The sequence below is a fragment of the Peromyscus californicus genome, unplaced genomic scaffold (assembly GCF_007827085.1).
Source record: "Peromyscus californicus insignis strain IS unplaced genomic scaffold, ASM782708v3 Scaffold_10__1_contigs__length_136768540, whole genome shotgun sequence".
NCBI lineage: Eukaryota > Metazoa > Chordata > Mammalia > Rodentia > Cricetidae > Peromyscus > Peromyscus californicus.
Genome location: NW_026294391.1, coordinates 68102705 through 68124007, shown reverse-complemented (window position 1 = coordinate 68124007; position 21303 = coordinate 68102705). Strand labels below are relative to the sequence as shown.

Sequence of the window (21303 nt, the reverse complement as noted above, 5' to 3'; positions counted from 1 at the left end):
GAAAAATTATTTCTTTTTTTTTTGTTTTTTTTGTTTTTTCGAGACAGGGTTTCTCTGTGTAGCTTTGCACCTTTCCTGGAACTTGCTTTGGAGACCAGGCTGTCCTCGAACTCACAGAGACTGCCTGCCTCTGCCTCCCGAGTGCTGGGATTAAAGTTGTGTGCCACCACCGCCCGGCGAAAAATTATATCTTGATCACAGGAATTTTAAACCTGAAGACCAGCAATTGTTGAAATGATATATAATATTGTATCTATCTTTAAAAATACCAATAAACCACATTTGTGAGTCTGTAGGATAAATTCCAAATAAGAAAGTGATCAATTATCAGGTAGGTAAATTTAACATGTTGACAGATATTGCCAAACTACCCTCCAATGGCAGTATATGCATGCGCCTGCTTGCAAATACTTTTACTTATATTGTACCCTTATCTATACCTTGTGTTATCAAATTATTTCAATCTTTAAATCTAATTGATTAAAAATTGTTATATCCCATGGCAAAGACTCCCCTGAGGATTGAGTTCAACTTGGTAGATTCAGTGCAGGCTGAGCCAAGTGTCCCTGTATAAGCCCCAGGTTCCAAACAGCCAGCACATGCACTGAGTACATGGAGGAGATGGGAATGGGGGGTGGGCTGGAGGGGAAGGCGGGGGGGGGGGGGGGACGAAAAGGGATATGTAAAATTAAATTAAATTATAAAATAAAAAATGTTTAATACTGAAAAAAATTGTTATATCCTATATACTTATGAAAACTGCCACCATTAATAACAACAACATTACTAAATACTTACTCTAGGAGAAATATAATCTAAGTAACTTATTTAACTTTTTCACTCTTCATATATACCTTCGAGGTAAGTTGTATTATCATTCCTATGTTAAAGATTAAGGATATCAAGTTCAAAAAGGTAGAATAACTTGCTCAAGGCCATCATTCAGTTTGTGATAATGGAACTGGGGCTGGAGCTTTGATAATCTTCACATGAGTCTCAATGTATAACCATTATCTTCTACTGTCTCCCTAAGAAAGAATGCTTGTCGAAGCATGATTTTTAGTAGAAATAGACCAGAAAATATTGAATAAAAATTAAGTGAATGTAAAATCAATCATGATATACACATACAATATAATTGCTGGAAATGATTGCAAAGAAAGAGGAATTCGTCCATATCAAGTGCAGAAGATCTCCAAGTTAAAACAAGATAAATAAAGATGTAAGGAGACGAATAATGTTTATAACATGATGAATGTATAATACGCATACACACAAACACATAGCACAGTTCACAAGAAGCTATAAGCACTAGTGAAAAGTTGGAGGACAGACAGGTAGACTTACTAGCCTTACCAATCATTGTAAAACCTTGGTACTTCTTTGATTTTGTATTAATCACTTATTTGATATTTTTTCAATTACATACATAAAATCAAACATTAAAGCAATTTACTGGCTAGACAACACATTCTCATCAAATAATATTAATTATTACAACTCATGTGTTGTTTTATCAGGTCCTCATATACTTTGTTATTCATCTACTCAAGTAGCAGATACAGTTGAGTGTCACTGTGTGCTAGGCACTGGAGTGTGTATGGGAAGTGAAAATTTTATATAAGGTACAGTCCATTTCTTTGAAGAGCTTACCTTCTATGAGGATGAAAAAAGGAATTCCCTAAATAATAAGCTATTTCCAATGATGGTAAGTTCAGCAAGGAGGGGACTATTGGGAGATAGAATTTAAGCTTGAAAGGGTCCTCAACAAAGGCTTGAAAGAATACATAAATTTTGAGTTAATATAAAAGATGAGCAAAATTATGATGGGAGAAAGTGGGAGGAAAAAGGCAGAGGTGTACTTGAGTCACACATAAGACTGATCATGTGTGAAATCCCTGAAGCAAGAAGGAACACTACCAAATCAGTAAATGAAGAAATTCTAGTATGACTAGAGCCTACAGAGTGAAAGCAAAAATGTGACTGAGGCTAAAAATTGGGTGTATTTTAAGAGCAATGCAAACTCATGAATAGTTTAAAGTAGAGGAAGACAAAATAATATTTGAGCTAAATATGTTTACTTAGCTTGTATTGTGGACAGTGGACTGGAAAGAAGCAAACATGAATAATGTATCTAGGACTTATTGTAGTTGTCTGGGCATAATTATGGTGGGACCCTAGATTGAGAGAAATGAATATGTTTGCAATATATATATATATTTAACTTTCTTTTTTGAGAATTTTATATGTCTTTACAATGTTTCAATCAAATCCACTACCAGTCCTTTACTTACAAATCTTCCCCTATCCTCCATCATTTATATTCCCAATTCTCTCTTTCTCTCTCTCTCTCTCCCTCCCCCCTCTATCTCCTCTTCTCCTCCCTCTTTCTCTCCCTCTCTCTTAAATCTACTGATTGCACTTCATTCTACCTTTATGTGAATGGGAATAGTGGGAATAGGACTATATACTGGAGCATGGGTAACCTCTTAGTGGGCACATTTCTGAAGAAAACTGATTACCCTTCCCTCAGAAACCATCAGCTGTGAATAGATTCTCATCTAGGAGTGACACTTCATGAGTACTTCTTTGTCCAGACGTGAGTTTTGGCTGTTGATGCCTACTACTTATGGCCCTAACAATCTTTCTTCCCTTTCTTCTACAATGATTGAGCCTTGTGGGCAGGGACTGTTACATAGACTTTACATTTTGGACTTTACACTCCATAGACTTACTTTCTGTACACGGATAAGTTTTGGGTCTGTGTACTAATAACTATATACTGCAAAAATAAGTTTCTCTGATGAGAGTTGAGAGATGCACCAATTTAGAACTTAGGGGCAGTTTAATACTATGACATTTATCAGGATAATGGTATTGTGTTCTTCCCTAAGACTTATGCCACATACTTCAGTTATAGGACATGAAGCTGAAATAGGACATGAAATAAAGATGATACTGACTTGGTAGCTTCATTTCTACTGAGTATGATTTCACATTGCCAAAGGGTTCTATTTATGCTACCAGAGGAGACACATCTTACAAAACAAAAAATACCCTGCTGCAAACCCTGTGAGCAACAACAAGATAAGGCCACTGGTGCAATGGAGGCATGAATGTTATGGCAGTAACCAAACATTTTCTGATTGGATTTAAGTGCTGGTCCACAAATTGGAACTCATGCCTGGTACAGTTAACTAGGTTTTCAACGCTTGCAGTATGTTTTAAACATAAATCTGCTCTGAGATGTTGATATAGTTTAAGAGTTGAAGAAAAAGATGTGCTTAGGATGATTCTTTTTAAAAAAAATATATTTGTTTACTTAAAAAAAATTAATTCATTTTATATACCAACCACAGATCTCCCTCTCATCACTCCTCTCGCTCACCTTTCCCAGCCCTCCCCCCCCCCCCCGACCCACTCCCCATTCCCTCCTCCAAAAGGGTAAGGCCTTCATTGGGGAGTCAGCAAAGCCTGGCAGGACCATGCCTACTCCTGCTGCATCACAGGATGATTCTTGATGTTTTGACTTAAGTGAGTAGAAGGTGGAACTATATTTAAGACAGGAATTACAAAATAAAGAGACAGTTTGCAAATGCGTTTGGAATATTTTGGAGCTTAGTACTGAACATACTGAGAAGAGATACTAAGTAAGGAGTTAAATATAGTTCTAGAACTGAGAAGAAAGACCCTAGGGAAAAAGCCCACTCAATTATTGATTTGTAGAAAGATAGTATTCATAGTATATTTAAATATACCTTTAAATACACAATAAATATGTAAGGAATTATTATTTTTCAACTCATAAAACCTTTATGTATAAAATTAGTGTCATGGTGATTTAATAGGCACTCATTTCTTAGATATAATTCATTGTGCCATAACTTATCAAAATATTGCTCTCAAAAATAGATGTCCTTGGAACAATAGCCAGCAATTTAGTTTTTTTTATGCCATTTCCTGACATTGTCAACTCCTGTATTATTTATTTACATAAAATGTAAACAAGGTTTTTAAGGAGAAAAGACATTTTAACATATTTTTCTAATACAGTGATTATTTTTCATCATACATGAAAACATGATATATTTAGAAAATATACAGCAAAAGATGTTGATAATACTATCTTCATGAAGACCATACTTTTTATCTTCAGGGGAAAAACAACTTTAAATATGGGACAAGAGAGAGCGGAAAATCAGTAGAATGACATGTAAACTCTGAAGACGAGAGCTTTTTGCCTATTATTTGCTCTTATCTCAGCATTTAGATACTTACTAGAAGAATAATTAAGTTTTAAGGAATAAATTTATAAATGACTTCTGTAGTTACACTTGTGATTATTAGAAAAATTTTCTGAAATCATGGAAAGTTACTCATATTTAGAAAAATACTATATAATGTACACATAGTATGTGCATGAATGTATACACATATATCTCCCAAGGGGAATGCAATGCTATTTGTTTGTATTCTATCTTTCAGTGGTTTCTCATGGCCAGAGGAAATTTTGGAAAGTTTCCTGTGCTTACTTTGGGCTGTTTTAATTTTAATTTACATTGATATATCAGACACCTCACAGATGACATTTATTTTAGTTCTGATAAAACTCAAAACTTTCTTGTCATAGCAAGGCAAATGATGTAGTGACTTACTGAATAATACGTTATGTTCAAGGAATCTATTTTCCAAGAGCTACATACTCCTCAGTGGCTCATACCATGAGAAAATTCTATACTATAGTAAGATAATCCATAAATAAAACTAGGAAAACTATAATATTCATAATGATTGTACCAAAATATAACAAACATGTAGAAAAATGTCTAGCAAAACCCATTTTAAACCAGTTCTTATGGAACTTTTAAAATTAAGAAATGTGTAAAATGTCTTAAAAAATTCAAGGCACTTCATTGTGACAGGTAGATATAAAGGTGAAAATGGCCTAGTCTTTGTCTTTAGAGTGCTCAGTATCTGCTAAAGAAGTCAGGATTGAATTCACGAAACAGTTGTAAAATCCTAGTGTGAAAACAAATTTAGGTTAAGTGTTCTGGGTAAAAAAAGAGGAGCACAACTTAATCTCTGTCATGAAAGGCTTGACACTTGATAGTACTGTATGTCTGGGTGTGCATTTTGTGTGTATGTGTGGGGATGTGAGTATTTTATAGGAGTCAACATACTTGAAATTTTAGTGCAATGTAGCAGGATGTGATAAAGTGGTAATATCTTGTAAGGAAGTAGCACAACATAGAGAAGGAATGAAAGCAAGATAAAATAGAAGCTTGCCAAATTTTTCTTTAAAAATATTTGTAAACATAGCTTGCTGGCTGTAAACCTGTAATATCAGTACTTGAGAAGCTGAGTATTCTAGGCTGCCCTAGCCTACATTAATGGGACCTTGTCTCAAGAAATGTATTACTTAAAGTTTTGATTGCTTTGCCTCCAAAGTTTATTTTTGGTTTCTGTTTATTATGATTATTGTTTTTAAAAGTTTGTTTATATAATGTGTACTTATCTGTGTGCATGTCTGTGTACTGTGTGAATGCAGTGCCTGGGGAGGCCGTAAGAGGGCGTCAGATTCTTTGCATTTGGAGCTACAGGTGGTTGTGAGCTGCCATGTTTGTACCAGGAATAGAACCGGGTCCTCTAGCTGAGCAGCCTGTGCTCTGAACCATTGAGCTACATCTCTAGCCTCCCTTTTATTTTATTGCTTTGTAACAGTACATGAAGTTGTGCATATTTATGTGGGATCAGGTGGTGTTTTAAAACATGTATACATTAGTTAATACTTTAATAAGGTTAAGTATCTCTTCCTTAGCAGGGCAGTGGTGGCGCACGCCTTTAATCCCAGCACTCGGGAGGCAGAGGCAGGCGGATCTCTGTGAGTTCGAGGCCCACCTGGGCTACAGAATGAGTTTCACGAAAGGTGCAAAGCTACACAGAGAAACTCTGTCTTGAAAAACCAAAAAAAAAAAGTATCTCTTCCTTGATATAAAATAAAAGTGTAAGCTAGAGCTTGAGAAGATCTTTCATTGATGAGGGAAAAGCTAGTGTGAGTAGGTCATAGAGACTGAGAAGGAAACGAAGAATGGAGAACTATAAGCACCGGAGACAGAACATAGTATGAAGGATTATCACACTACTGCATCTCACATTTGAGTTATTTTGAAACTCTTGGAAAATAACTACATGAATAATTCTTGAGATTAAAAAGTACTTTCCTTAATCCAATGCACCCTCCCCTCTCTTTTTGCTTTAGCATTTTCAGGCGGGCAAGCATTTTAAATAAGGTAAAGTGGAAGGTGACAGACCTTGAAAATACTCATGAGAGCTCTGTTAACTACTTGGCATAGACAACCTTAAGCTCCCTTATTAAATATGATCACTTCTGTATAAAGTCTATTTTACTTTAATCATATTTTTCCAACAGTTTCGTAGGAGAAAGTTGTATAAACTCTTATTTTGGCCAGAAATCAGATTCTGAAACAAAAGATTTATTAAGCATCTACTATTGTTTATTATTCTTTCACATTTTTCCCCCATTTCATTTTGAAACTTGTATTGCTAGGTGGCTGTTTGGACTGACTAGAGAATACAAGAGAAATTCCATTCTGTGGAAACTAGGCAAAGGAATTTTTGTTTGGTTGTTTCTTTTCTTACTGGAAAGATACAGAGGAAAAAAAAGACACAGAATATAGTTGGACAGTATTGTTATGAAGTGAAAATCGATGCCTCAGGTTCCAAAAATACAAATGCAGACATGCTAGGGGAAAGAGTTTTCCTGGCGTGAATGAAAATCTCCTTTGTTCTTAATGAGCACCTTTGAATTTCACTCCTCCCCGAGAGTCACTGACCAATTTTTGCTAGGTAATTGTCAAGGAGTATACAAGATTTTCCTCATTCATCCTAGGTTGAGGAGTCAAATACTTACATTTCTTTTCCATATCAAACCTCCAGGATAAATAATGTATTTCACTGAAGCCTGTAAAATGAATAGAGCTTTTTACCATTCTCGTTAACATTTTCAATACTACCTCTTTGCTGCCTACCTGGACGCTTCACCCTAGAACTACAACACCCAGAATGCACTGTTTTTCCTTCCGCCTTCTACCGAGAAACTGCCTACCGAACGCGGAGCCACAAACTACAGTCACATGACACGTTTCCTGTCAAGATGGCGGATAATCTCCCTTCGGATTTTGATGTGATCGTAATAGGGACGGGTATGTGTAGCCCTGGTTTTTCCTGGACAAAATTTAGGAAATAATTCTCGCCTTTTAGTTTCTCTGTCAGTGGCGAGGGTTGGCGAGAAACGGCAGGGGTCGAGCCTGAGAGGGAGGTCGGAAAGGAAGTGAGGTAGTCTGGAGTCAGCGCGGGACTTGGCAGCTTCAGGGAGGGGCTTGGACCCGCGGTGTTTTGCGCCGTTTGAGTAGGGGTCGATCTGGTCGATGCCGATTGCTGAGGTTGGTTGCTGCGGTGATTCCTGTTAATTTCCTTAGAGGAGGGTGGGTTTGCAGTGTCATGAGAATGGAGGGTCGGGATTTGATCAATGGATTCGCCATTGGCATAACATAATTGCCTCCTTCCCTCCTCGTTGATTTCAAGGTTATATTCCCCATCAATTTCTGTCGCTATTTCATAGGACTTTTTCCATATACTTACATGATTCTAGGATACGTTGCAGCTCAGATGCAGCTTAATTTGCAGTTTTATAAGAGTGATGCTCAGTTACCCCTGTGTATTTTTACTAAGGGAAAGATAATGAACTCTTTTTTGTTGTGTTGAGTAGCCTAAGGGCCTTCTCCCCCCAGAGGTAGCCATTATTCTTGCATTATGGTGTTTAAAGCATCCTTGTTTTGATGCAGAAAGGAAGCATACTGTTTTCTTTCACCCATCTATACACCACAAATAAATATGCTCAGAAAAAGCTCCAGTGTTTCAGATTCCCATGTGTGACCTTAGCTTCTCCTTGCTTTTCCATCATTAGTTCTCCATGTTTTGGGTGGAGCCAGAAATCCTCTTCAGCTTCTAGTTGACTAGTTAATCCTACAACACTTGGCAGCAATTAACATTTCTTAACTGTAAGGGATGTACTTTGCATAGTATAAGAGATAGTGGGGTGGGTTTTTCTACCATCTATAGAATGTGGTAGGCAGCAGAAGCTTTGGTGAATGGGATTCTGTCCATTGTGCTAATGAATTCAGTTTCCTCTGTTCCCAAAGAGTAAAAATAGCCATATTTCCAGGTTTAGAGTGAAAACAATAGCAACTCGTTTTCAAATGTATATCATTTCCTAATCAATGGATTAAGTACTTCATAAAATCCCAACAACAACCTTGCTAGGATGGGTATTCTTTTCAGTCCATAGAAGAGGTGAAGCAGCCTGGAAGTCTAACTTGCCAAAGTCACATAGTTGATAAATGTCCAAAGGCCAGTACCATCCAAGAAATGGAAGAATTTTTTTTTACTCTCAAAATTGTACTATGTTAGCAGAAATAACTGGGAAAACTTAGTCTAGATATGCAATGGGAGAATCAGACACTCAGCATTTCAATTTCCACAATTTTGAATATAAGAAGGGTAAGTCAGACAGCCTTTAAAGGTCTTATCCAAACACAAATTCCCATATTCTAGATGTACCTGGGTAGTTGTTCTCAGAACAGTGAGGGTGTGTTAATTTTCAGCCTGAAGATAACTATGGCAGTAGCTAACCTGGTTGTAACTGCAATGAACAGATGTTGGATGAGAGCTTGAAAGACCCAGGAGACTATTCACTTTTCCCAGTCTGCTCTCAAACTGAGAACACCATCCATTTTAGAATAAGGTGCTTTTCTTAAAAGTTGTACTTGAAGTCTATTTTTTTTTTTTTTGGTTTTTCGAGACAGGGTTTCTCTGTGTAGCTTTGCGCCTTTCCTGGATCTCGCTCTGTAGACCAGGCTGGCCTCGAACTCACAGAGATCCGCCTGCCTCTGCCTCCCGAGTGCTGGGATTAAAGGCGTGCGCCACCACCGCCCGGCTTGAATTCTATTTGATTTGGGTGATGTGTGTTAACTTTTATTAAATGTTTTAGATACATTAAAAGTGTAAACATTTGGTGAAAGTCATTTTTCAAATAAAATGATTCAGACAGTTTCAATCATTGCTTTTAATTGAACTGATTTTTAAAACATTTTGATTTCCTCCCCCAATACTTTGCTGAATTAGACTTCAAATGTGTTGGCCTTATTAAATTAATATGTAGATAACTTATAGGAGAAACAGTGTTTCATAAGTTCAGTTCTGTTAACCAAAGCAAAATGAAGCATGTCATCAGAAACAAGAACTAGGCTGTGAGTTGTAGTTCCCTTTTAGCAAGTTTCTAGTTTAAATGTCACCAGGAGACAATTGCTTCATCAAGTAGAATCCATCCAAGAATATTTTAAAAGTCCATCTACCTTAAATAATTTGTATTTTTACTTTTTGAATGACATGGTTTAAAGCTTTCCTTTAAGGTCACATTTTCAAGATATGATGGGGAAATGATATCAGAATACTCAATAAAAAAATTAAGATTCAGTACTTAAATTGTGGGGGAAAAGATAAAAAGAAAATAGATCAAAGAAAGAAAACCAATTGGAATCTCAATGGAGAGGATAAAAAGGACATAAACTATTAGAATGTGATCTTTGGCTTGGATACACTATTGTCATTTCAGAATAGTTTAGCATTTAAAAATGATTTTAGCGATAATTTTGTGGGTTATGGAAAAGTTATCATTAGGTGCAGATTAAAAATTATCCCAGTAACAAATTGTCACTCGAAGTGACTTTTCCAGTAACTTGTATGATCTCCAGCAAAACCAAAAACTCACAAGTTCGAAAGAAATTGAAGTTATAAAGGTTATATGATAATGTTGACATATGCCATACATAGGAGCATATTCAGTACACCAGAAATATATACTCTTATTTTAGAAGGAATTCTAGCATGCTTAGAATGTACTATAACCATGTCATTTGGAAGCACAGACTGTTATCACCTGTGAAGAATATGTTTGGCTGGTGCTATTAGATGTACAGCCGACTGAAAATTCATAGCTCTGTAAGAAAGGGAATACATATGAAGTGGCATAATGGGTTGACATTTTTTAGTGTAAATACACACATATAATCAGTTAATCAATTTTCATGAACTTGACTTCTATTGAGTACCTACTCCCCTTGTGCTTGTAATATTTACTGTATTGCCTTTTCTTAGAAATGTTTTGGACTTCCTCAGAGTCATAGTTCTACAGTTTTTCCTAAAGGCATGGAAATTTTTCATGCCATGGGTTCTTTATGCTTTCAGTACACCATAAAGAAATTCAGTCTGCATGCTGTTCCTTCTTAACTATACTGCTTTATCTTTACCAAAAGTTCCTCCTCTAAGAGAATATGTAGTAAGCGAGCTTATTTAATTTCTTAGTTATATTCTTGAAGAAGATCTTTTCTCTTTTTGCTCCCTCCTTCCCTCTCTCCCTCCCTTCAGTCTTGTGCTGGTCTTTGAACCTGGGCCTTTGCACATGCTGTGGAAGTACTCTAATGACCCACATTCCCAGCCCCACTCAGATCATTTTTTAAAGAGCTAGGTAGCTAAAGCTTCTCTAAGGTAAGGGTTTACTATTGTGTGTATGTAAATGACCCTGTGTTTTCTATAGCCTTTTAAAGAAGTTGAATTTGTGTTCTATATATTGTACTGATTAAAACATTTTTTAAAGTTAAGCTGCTTTTTTTCAGGAATGTTCATGTAGATAGCACAGTCCCATTCTTGATGTTTCAGAATGCAGCATTGAGGTAGTTAACTTTAAAGGCTGGCAGCTCATTCAAAGATTTAAATGCTTCTGATATCAATAGGGTACTATTTCTAAACCTTGCTGAGTAATAATGCTACAGGAAGTGGTGTAAAACCTGATATTTGCCAAATAGCACTTATGCTATGTTCAGCACAAGTGATTTCCCATATTTACAGACCACTTAATACTCTTCTTAGGATGTCTATGTGTGCTTCTGTTATCATAGTATGCACATATTCCTTCTCTATAGCTCCAAACATCCTTATACGTACGTTTGAGAATGTTTGTGTTTGTGTGTTTGTGTGTGTGTGTGTGTGTGTTATTTATTTTTTAACATCCCAACCACAGTTTCCCCTTCCTCCTCTCCTCTCAGTCTCTCCCCCTATTTCTCCTCTGCTCCACCCCCCCCCCCCCAACCACTTCTCCATTTCTGTTCAGGAAAAGGCAGGTGTCCTGTGGATATCAACCAAACATGGCATATCAAGTTGCAGTAAAACTAAGCACTTCCCCATGTATTAATGCTGGGCAAGGTGACTCAGTATGAGGAGTAGGGTCCCAAAAGCCAGCAAAAGTCAGAGACAACCTTTGCTCCCACTGTTATGAGCCCCACAAGAAGACCAAGCTACACAACTGTAACATATATGCAGAGGGCCTAGGCCAGTAACATGCAGGTGCTCTGGTTGTCAGTCCATTCTCTGTGAGCCCCTATGAGCCCAGGCTAGTTTATTCTGTAGGTTTTCTTGTGGTGTCCTTTACCCCCGTGGTTCCTACAATCCCCACCCCCTTTTCCACAGAATTCCCTGAGCTCTGCCTGATGTGGGGCTGTGGGTCACTGCATCTGTTTCTATCAGTTGCTGGATGAAGCCTTTCTTATGACAATTGGGCTAAGCGCCAAGAGTGGCTTTGTTTTTTTAATTGCAAGTTGCCACTTCTCTGTAGTTCATGAAATGAATGCTAGCCCTTAAATGAGTAGATTATATAATATTAATATATATAATAAAAGATTAATGTATTCTCTTTATACACACCAAAATTATAATGTCTAGAAAACATTAAGCAACTTAATAGTAAATAATATTGAAAGTAGTATTTCAAAGGTCCTTTAGACCTTGCATAGATTTTGCACACTTTTATATACATATGTCTCATTTGTGGAGTATAACGTGGTGATTAGTAGCATGGCTGTGGAATCAGCCAAATTGAATTTGAATTCCAAGTATGCTTCTTGTGCTACCTTAGGCACATTCCTTAACCCTTCTTAAGTTTCACCTTATTTCTAAATAATTTCTAGGATGAGTTCCACCAACTTGTGTTAAATATTGAAGAAATAATTCTGTTAAAATATTTACAAAATGTAGCTGATTTTTGTGCTCTGAAAAGCCATACTGAGGTGCTTTTATTATCATTACTGTTTAGCCTGAATAGCTTCAAGGAAGAGCTCATGATTTTCATGGAGTGTCCTTGATGGATGCTATTATAAGGTTCATTATCTTCCTCTTCCCATTGGCTACTTGATTGGAAAGAACTTTGTTTATGCATTACTACTTTTAAGAAAAAAATCAGATTTTTTTAATCTGGTAGCTTATAGATATTCCTTCTTTTCTTGAGTTTGGTTCACCAGTTTGCATTATTTATCATCTGTTTTGAGTAGATTTATTAATTCATTTTAAGTGGGGACATAGTGTGAAGTGCTGTTTCATTGCTTATAAATGCTGTAGGAGGTAAAGAAGGCCGACAGGTCTTGCTGCTTTGTTAACTATTTTGTACTTCTTTGGGCTTTTTGTTTTTTAAGGAAATTCATGTCTTTTCTTCTCTTAGTACCTAACAAAGTAAGGAGGAGTTATTTAATTCTGGGGATTCTCTGAGCTGCTACACTTCTCTGTAAATCATAAATTTGAGCCAATCCCTCAGAGAGAGCCGCATCTGTTACCAGAGTTCCCTGGGCAGCAGCATTTTCATCTCCCATGCTGCTTGTCATTTTCTCATTTTCTCCAGTGTTCTCATGATGTTTTGGATAACTCAGGCTACAGCAATTAAAATCAAATGTGGTTGCTCAACCTCACATTCTCATGTTTAACATAAAATCCCAATGCACAGAAACAATTATAATTCCACATAATTGACCTGTTACTCATGCTAAATCATCTGCCATTCAGTTTCAGTGTGAACTGAAAAGTTAGGCTGTGCCTGTTATGTGTGTAAATCCTAAAAGTTGCTGTCTGCTCCCAGTGTATAATCCATAGTGTAGAAAGATTGGGAGTCTGGGAGACATTTAGTTGTGGCTAGTAAAATAGGGATACTTTTCTAAAGATTTACTTTTTGTTTTTTTTCTAATAATTTAATTAAAGGGCAGTATACAAAGAGACAATGATTTTCCATGGATAGAGATTTATTGGAGCATGATTATAAGAGTTGGCATGTTTTCACATGAGGCAGATAGGGAAAATGAACAAGACAACAAAAATCCCTAAACAAACAAACAAACAAACAAACAAAAAAACCCAAACAGGTTACAAATAGTTGAGAAGACAGGCAACTTGGCTTAGCATAATGCCTAATTGATTTCATCTCAGAGCTTAGGCTGGTTTGGTTTTCTAGTATCTACTTTTTGCCCTCTCATAGTGTTTTCTATTATTGTGCTTGTCCACATAAATTTAGTATAATATTTGATTTCTTACTATTACCCTTTCTGGGGTAAATATTATCTCACCTCAAGTAAGTATAAAACCATAGATTTAGCCAACTTTGACATAGATTATATAGGTTAGAGAAGTCATTGTCAACTAATGTTGAGATACTCAATTGAACTTGTTAAATTTTTGTAAGTGGTAAAGAACATCATATACTCTGAAGATTAGATTAGTGTGCTCTAGGTTTGTGGGTGGCAGTTTTTTTACTGATGCCAGCAATAGCTATGTGTCTGGTCCTTAATTATTGACAGCACTATGATATTGTGGTCAGCTTGCAAACCTTTATATAAAGGCAAACAGGATGAACTAGTTAGGTTTATCCCTAAAAACAAAACAAAACAAATCAAAGAATTACAGACACTAAATCAGTGGGATCAGAGATTTTAGTCATGTTTTAAGATACAATTTGTTTCGATTGAATGTCATTCATTCCAAGGTGTGTAATTACATAATAATGATGTAAGTTTGAGAATGATTCAGTATTCAATTCATCTTCTTTCAACGTTGGCATTCAAGTCTTATTTTTCATGACTGTCAACTTGTTTTGCGGCCATTGCAGCAAAAGCTAAAACTTGGCATTCCTGGAAGAGAAGAGCAATGATGCATGCAGAGACACACCCTGTGTTTCTTTTACTAAGAAAAAAGGACAAATGTATTTTATAGTTTGGTATATTTAAAGGGCAGAGTAGGGTTTCTGGGAGTGTCAGGCCTTATCTAGAGCTTTAGAGGTCATAAGGGCTCAGAGTTAGTGAACATAGTTCTCCAAAAAGGCCAACCTAAGGGCATTTTCCTTCTGGTTATCAGATTGCCCTGCAGTTTTTTTTGCAGACATGTGAACACCCACAGGGAGCATTGTGTAGTTGCCCTTGAATTTAGATTTGCCCTTGATGAAAGCTTTGGAGGCCATTTGTATAGCAACAAACTTGATACACAAATGCTACTTCTTGACAACAAACTTGATTCACAAATAATATTACTTGTTTGAATTTACATTTTATGATAAATAAGGCTAAATATTTATGTGATTTGGCCACCTACATTTCCTTTGTGAATAACCATAAGATATTAATCAGGTCATTACTAAATTATTATAAATATATAGTAATTCATTCATTAACTTCTAGTTTTTGTTATATGTATTTAAATTACTATTGCATTTTTTTTCTTCCGGAGCTGAGGACCGAACCCAGTGCCTTGCACTTAGCTAGGCAAGTGCTCTACCACTGAGCTAAATCCCCAACCCCTAACTATTGTATTTTGATTAGCACATACTTGTATAACTCAGTTTTGTTAGCATGTCCACTTTAAACTTTTATTATTTCTTTATTATTCATATATTTGAAATCTTTCTAATTAGTACTAAATACATAATGTGGTATGTTATGCATAGGTAGGTCACGAGAACTTACTCTTTTTAATGAGCAAACTCTCAATTCCTCTTTTACCTTCTTTCCCTAGTTTCTGTTATGTCATTGTTCTTGTATCTTCTGTGAGATCAAGTTTTGTGGATTCCATAAAGATCACCTGGTATTTGTGTTTCAGTGTTAACTTGTTTCACCTCACATACCATGTTGTGGCAAAGGACAAAATTTTATTTTATTTTTTATAATTTATTGTATGTGTGAGTATTTTGCTTATATATGTATATATACCATGTGCATGCTCAAGGAGATCAGGGAGCACACTGAATCCTCTATAACTGGAGGAATGGATAGCTGTGAATTACCATGTGGGTGCTGGGAATTAACATGGGCTCTATGAAAGAGCAACAAGTGGTCTTAACCCCTGAGACATCTCTCCAGCCCCCGATTTCATTTTCTTATAGTAGAATAGTGTTTTATTGTATCTATGTATTTAATTCTCTTTATCCATTCATCACATGACAGACATTCTAGTTTCTATCTCTTAGGTGCTGTGAATAGTATTGCAATTGAATGTACTTGTCATGTGGATGATAGCAATAGTAATGCAATTGACTGTGTGTGTGAGGTGGGTGGTGGTATACACCTTTAATCCCAGCACTTGGGAAGCAGAAGCAGGTGGATGAGGCTAGCCAGTCTGGTCTGTAATGTGTTCCAGGATAGCCAGGACTACACAGAGAAACCCTGTCTCAAAAAACAAAAACAAAACGAAACAAAAAAAAAAAAAGAAAACCAAAAAGTACTTGTCTCTTTGATATGATGATTGATTTCCCATTGGTGTATACCCAGTAATGGGAAGACTAGAAATATAGTCTTTCTACTTTTAGTGTCTTGAACCTTTATACCTTTTTTTTTTGCAATGGCTATACAAATTTAAATTCTTACTAATGTGTATAAGAGTTCCTTTTTCTCTTTGTCCTCGTCACTTTTTTTTTGTCTTTTCAGTGATTGTAATAAAGTCATAACTTATTCTTTTTTTAACTTACATTTTTCTATTTGAGAAGTTTCTCATGTATCTATTGCCTGTTGGTTTGTCTTAAGAAATACCTAATCTGTGCCTTAGCCCCGTTTTGAATTGGTTTATTTATTTCTTTATTTTTGCTACTAAGTTTAGTTCTTTGTGTATTCTGTATAGTAATGTAACTGCTTGTTTTGTCTATAGTTTGCGAATGTTTTCTTCTGTTCTATTAGTTGTATTGTCTGTCTCTTTAATCATTTTTCCCCAGTGATGACCATTGATCTCATGCCTTCATATATGCTATGCAAGTACTCTGTAAGCCTGTCTCTTAAATTTTGCTGTGTCTTTTGTTGTATAGAAGCTTTGTAAGTTGATAGGACCCCATTTTTCAGTGTCTGTTTTTGTTGCTAGCACAGTTGGGTTCATTTCCAAAATACTCTTTACCCAGACCAATGCTTGTGAGTATTTTCCATGTTTGCTTTTGCAAGACTCACAGATTTGAGTATTTCAGATATCTTAAATTCACTTTGAAGTGATGGCTGTAATTAGTGAGAGATGGGGGTTTGATTTCATTCTTCTGCACATTGATACTGGTTTCCCAGCCTTTTCCCTGCTGTGTGTTCTTGGTGACTTTTGTCACAAATCAGTGTAGAGGGCTATTTGACTTTTGTGCTCTCACTTTGTTTGTTTCTCTAGTTTTGTTTTGCTAACATCATGCTGTTTTAGCTAATTATTATTAGTTATCATTGTCATTTTAAAGTCAGGTAGAACTTTGTGCTCTTTTACTTCATTAGGCTTTGGATATTTGAAGTCTTTCATGGTTCTGTTTTTAATTCTGTGAAAAATACTGATATTTTTGATAGAGATTGTATTGAATCTGTAGATACCTTTGGGTAGTGTTTTAATACAATTATATTTCTTTTAATCCTTAAACATAAACACGTGATATCTATCTTTTTTCTTTCTTTCTTTCTTTCTCTCTCTTTCTTTCTTTCTTTTTTTTTATTGAGTAACACTCTCACATGTAACTCTGGCTGGCCTAAAATTCACTTTGTAGACTAGGCTGGGCCTTCAACAGAAGTCTGCCTGTCTGTGCCTCTCAACTGTGATAATTAAGGTGTTTGCCAACTGCATCCATCATCTTTCCATGCCCTCTTTCTGACACCCTCTTTAGTTTCTTTTGCCATTTTTAGATGGTTTTCATAGAGATCTTTCATCTCTTTTTCTTTTGTTTTTTAGGGACATTGACGTTTTGTGTGTGTGTGTGTGTGTGTGTGTGTGTGTGTGTGTGTGTGTGTGTGTGTGTTCTTATTGTCATATTCATTTTCTAAGTGTGCCTTCTGAAATGAATGATAAGCGGCACTGGTGGTGGCACTGGTTACTGGTGGAAAGGTCACGGTCACGACAGAATCTGGTTGCTTAGTAGCAGAGGGCTTTATTAGGAGGAAGGGGAGGAGGAATAAAAGGACCAGGCCTGGGGAGAAAAGAGAGAGAGAAAGATGGTGGTGGGGGGGTGGAGGGAGCAGAGCAGAGCAGAGAGAGGGTGGGGTCCGTGTCCAGCTTTTAAGGGCTCCTGGTGAAGCGGGCTTTGGGAGCTACCCCATGCATGCACTGATTCTGTGACCACACCGTGTGCATGTAGTCGCCAGCGCACACTGATGACGTAAGATGCAAGACCCTGAACTGCACATGTGTAGCTGGAGTAAGGGCAGAATTCCAACATTCCAGACTTATAGCTTATTATAAAAAAGCAAGTGAATAGGAATAGGGGCATTGTTTCTCCCAGAAAAACTGCTCCCAGCTGACTTGGTGGCTGTCAGTTGGCTCTTAGGGGGGTAGGCGTTCTGGGATGGTGGGCTGTCCTGGGATGGTGGGCTGTCCTGCTGCCTCGGAGCCATTCATCCCTCTTGGCTTGGCACTCTGGCTGCTTTTGCATCTGACAGGATGCTGATAAGACAGAGAAAGCTTAGGAAAATAATTTTACCTCCAGGGAGGTCCCAGGGTGAGGAAAAAGAAGTCCTGGGACCAGGAATTTGGGTTGCACTTATCTGAAGCAGATCTGACCTGTCCAGATGGATTTGAGCTGGTTTCTGGAGCTTGGGAAAAATTTTGAACATGTTAAGAAGCAGCCATGAGAAAATTAGTGACCATTGTAGTATTTAGTACTCTGCTTAATTTTACCTGAGATAAACTTTATTAGAGGTAGATTATTTAAGGTACCTGCTTCCTTTACTAGTTTAGCATTCAGGAGACACAGGTGATCAATTGTTGAGAGCATTTAACAGTAATAGATGGTTATATTAAAGTCTGTTTTTGTAGAGCCCAGACACTTTTGAGTCTGGGGGTGTAAATACCTTTTAGCTGTTACAGTTTCTTACTTGATGATCCCTGGACTCCAGTTCTGTGATAGTCCTGTAACCATTAGCTGAGCAGTTAAGTAGAAGAGGGAACCAGGAAGAGAAAAGCTTGTGGTGCATGAGAACTTAGTCTTTTGGAATTAGGGACAAGGCAGAGATCAGGGCCCTCTCTGTGTCCCTGTGCATGTGGAGGAAAAGTACTTTTGACAGGTCTGGAGTGAGGCTCCTATCTTAGATGGAAAATCTTTTTCCATTAAGTAACCTTGAAAGTACAATTAAGTCTGGTGAGGTGGATAAGGCTGTCCTCCCTACCCCAACAATAGAGAAACAAGGAGAGGTGAGGCCCCAAAACTCCCAGGACTGGGCGAGTGGCTTTGGTGTCCAGAAGGAAAGAAATGGATCTCTTTCCATGCTGTGTTCTGGGTTCCCTGCAAGCGAGACAGTGGCCAAGCCTAGGTCTGCTGGAGGTCTTAGTTTGATGCTCCCATGCCCCTCGGTGCCTGGGTACAGTCAGCTGACCAGTTGTCTTTCTAGGTGGCACTTTGAAAAAGGCTCACTTGATGGCCTGGCAGGGCATATACTAGCCCATGTGGCCTCCCCCCACCCCCACTTAAAACAGGGACCCAGCAGCTTTCGGGAGCCAGTCGGGCCACGTGTGCCAGCACTTGGCAATTCTGTTCTCGGGCTTTTTCATCTCTCCCCTGGTACACCTTAAATGCCACAGCTGAAACTTCCACCTGTGGGGTCAGAAGCCTTGCTTTCCAGATGCTTAAGTTTTAGTCCTTGTGTCGGGGAGGTCTGGGAGACAAGAGACGGATTTTATTCCATGTCTTGAATTTTTTTCATCTCTCCTGGCTTGAGGACAGCTTTAGGAAGACCCGCCAGGGGGCAGGGTGTAAACTGATCTCTGGTTAAAGAGCCATCCTGATTACTGTGATCCCCATGTGGGTCCTGATCGTAAACTTATTTGCATGCATCCTAGCCTGCTTTCAGACCTATCTGTGCTTCTCAGGGCAGAATGAGAGTGATTGGGAGGAGTTAAGGTGAGAGCCAGGGTTGGGCAGAAGCAGCCTGCCCAATACTAGAGAGCAGAGAGCAGAGCACAGAGTGGAGAACAGATGAGGTTCTTTGGAGTCAGAGATTCCTTAGGTTTAGGAATACATGTGGTCAGGAGAAAGAGAGAGTCAGAAAGGGAGAGGGGCTTTAGCGCTTTAGAGCTTGGGTAAAAGTGTGGGGATAAAGTAACTCTTTTCATTTGCCCATTTGCTGGCAGAAGTTAGATAATTCCCGTGAAATATTGGGGTTCAAGCAGCCAAATTTAATGGTATCTGGGGATATTTAAGACATTTGTCAGAGGAAGAATAGAACCATGAGAAGGAAGCCCCTATGTCCCATGGCTGCAGTGCCAAGAGAGAAAAATAAAAATTAAAAAAAGGAAACGGGATCAGACTCCAGTCCCAGGCGTCCCTGAGGTTGGAGAAGGGTCTCTGAATCAGCACAGGTTACTCCCTGCTTCTTCAAGAGAGGAGTAAAGGTTGGGAGTGTACATAGCATGAGGACCCCCTGGGGGGTCTGACAGCATTGACCTCTTTGTCAAGAGAGAGAATGAGTCAGTTACTTCGCAGTCCAAGGACCCCCTGGGGGTCTAGAGCAAGGAATATAGCTCAGGCTTCAGTCGTGGAACTGGGCAGGAGTCAGAAAGGGGAAAAACTCACCAATCTGGTTGGCGGCTGGGCAAATGAAAAAAATGGAGTGGGCAGTCACAGGTCCTAGGTATAAGGTTTCCAACAACGCTCAACCCTGGACGCAGAGCGGACAGAATATCCTATCCAAGTCATGGCACCAATGAAATGAATGATAAGCGGCACTGGTTACCTGCGGAAAGGTCACGGTCACGACAGAACCCGGTTGCTTAGTAGCAGAGAGCTTTATTAGGAGGAAGAGGAGGAGGAATAAAAGGACCAGACCTGGGGAGAAAAGAGAGAGAGAAAGATGGTGGGGGGGGGTGGAGGGAGCAGAGCAGAGCAGAGAGAGGGTGGGGTCCACGTCCGGCTTTTAAGGGCTCCTGGTGAAGCGGGCTTAGGGAGCTACCCCATGTATGCGCTGATTCCGTGACCACACCGTGTGCACATAAGTCGCCAGCGCACACTGATGATGTAAGATGCATGACCCTGAACTGTGCATGTGTAGATGGAGTTAGGGCAGAATTCTAACACCGTCTACTTTTATGGTGATGTCTTATGTGAAAATGTATAAATTTTATATTTCTTTATCCTTTGATGTGTTATTTTTGTAGGCATTGTAACTGGGATTGTTCCAAGTTCTTTTTCAGATAATTCACTATTAGTGTCTTGAAATACTGATACTTGTTTGTTGATTTTGTTTCTTGAATTTTGTTGAGTTTCCTAATTATTTCCAACTGCTTCTTGGTGAGTGATGACTCTATATAGTTCTCTATATAAATGAAATCGTCTGCCATAAAGGTCAGTTTGGTTTTCTTTCATTTCCAATTTCGATACCTTTTGTCTTTTTCTTGCTCCTTTGCCTGGCTAGCACTTACAGTATGAACAAAACTGGTGAAAGTAGGATTCCTGGTCTAATTCTTAGTCTTAGAAGAGCTTCTAATGTGGTGAGGTACGTTCCTTCTATATATACTGAGTTGCTTGGAAGCTTTCTTCATGAAGCGTTTTTGAATTCTCTCCAGAGTCTCTTCTGTATTTGTTTAAATAATTACCTTTTAATTGTTGCTTATTGTAATGTGATGAATCGTGTTTATTGATTTACATATGTTTAACTGTCTTTGCGTTGCAGAGATCATTCTTACTATGTTCTTGAATTGAATTTGGTTTGATTTACTACCAAACCAAGGGATCTTGGCATTTAGTGTTTTTGTTGTCATTTGATTTCTAAGTATGTCTTTTGTTTTTATGGTGATATCCTATGTGGACATGTATAAATTTCACATTTCTAGTCTATCAAAAATTTTCTTCTGTAGTTTCCAGCCTTTACATATATCCTTAAAAAATCTTTCCTTCTCTCCAAGAGTAGGTAAATATTACTTTGATTT

At 37.9% G+C, this 21303-nt stretch overlaps 1 protein-coding gene across 2 annotated transcripts in view; it reads left to right on the top strand.

Annotated features, from left to right (window-relative positions):
• The first annotated feature begins 7117 nt into the window (after positions 1-7117).
• Chm (CHM Rab escort protein) overlaps positions 7118-21303 on the top strand; it is a 161113-nt gene continuing 146927 nt past the window's right edge. For both annotated transcript variants that reach the window (XM_052734988.1, XM_052734998.1), the window contains exon 1: positions 7118-7223. In XM_052734988.1, coding sequence (XP_052590948.1) covers positions 7175-7223 — 49 coding nt within the window. In that variant the 5' untranslated portion in view covers positions 7118-7174. The remainder of the gene's footprint in view (positions 7224-21303) is intronic.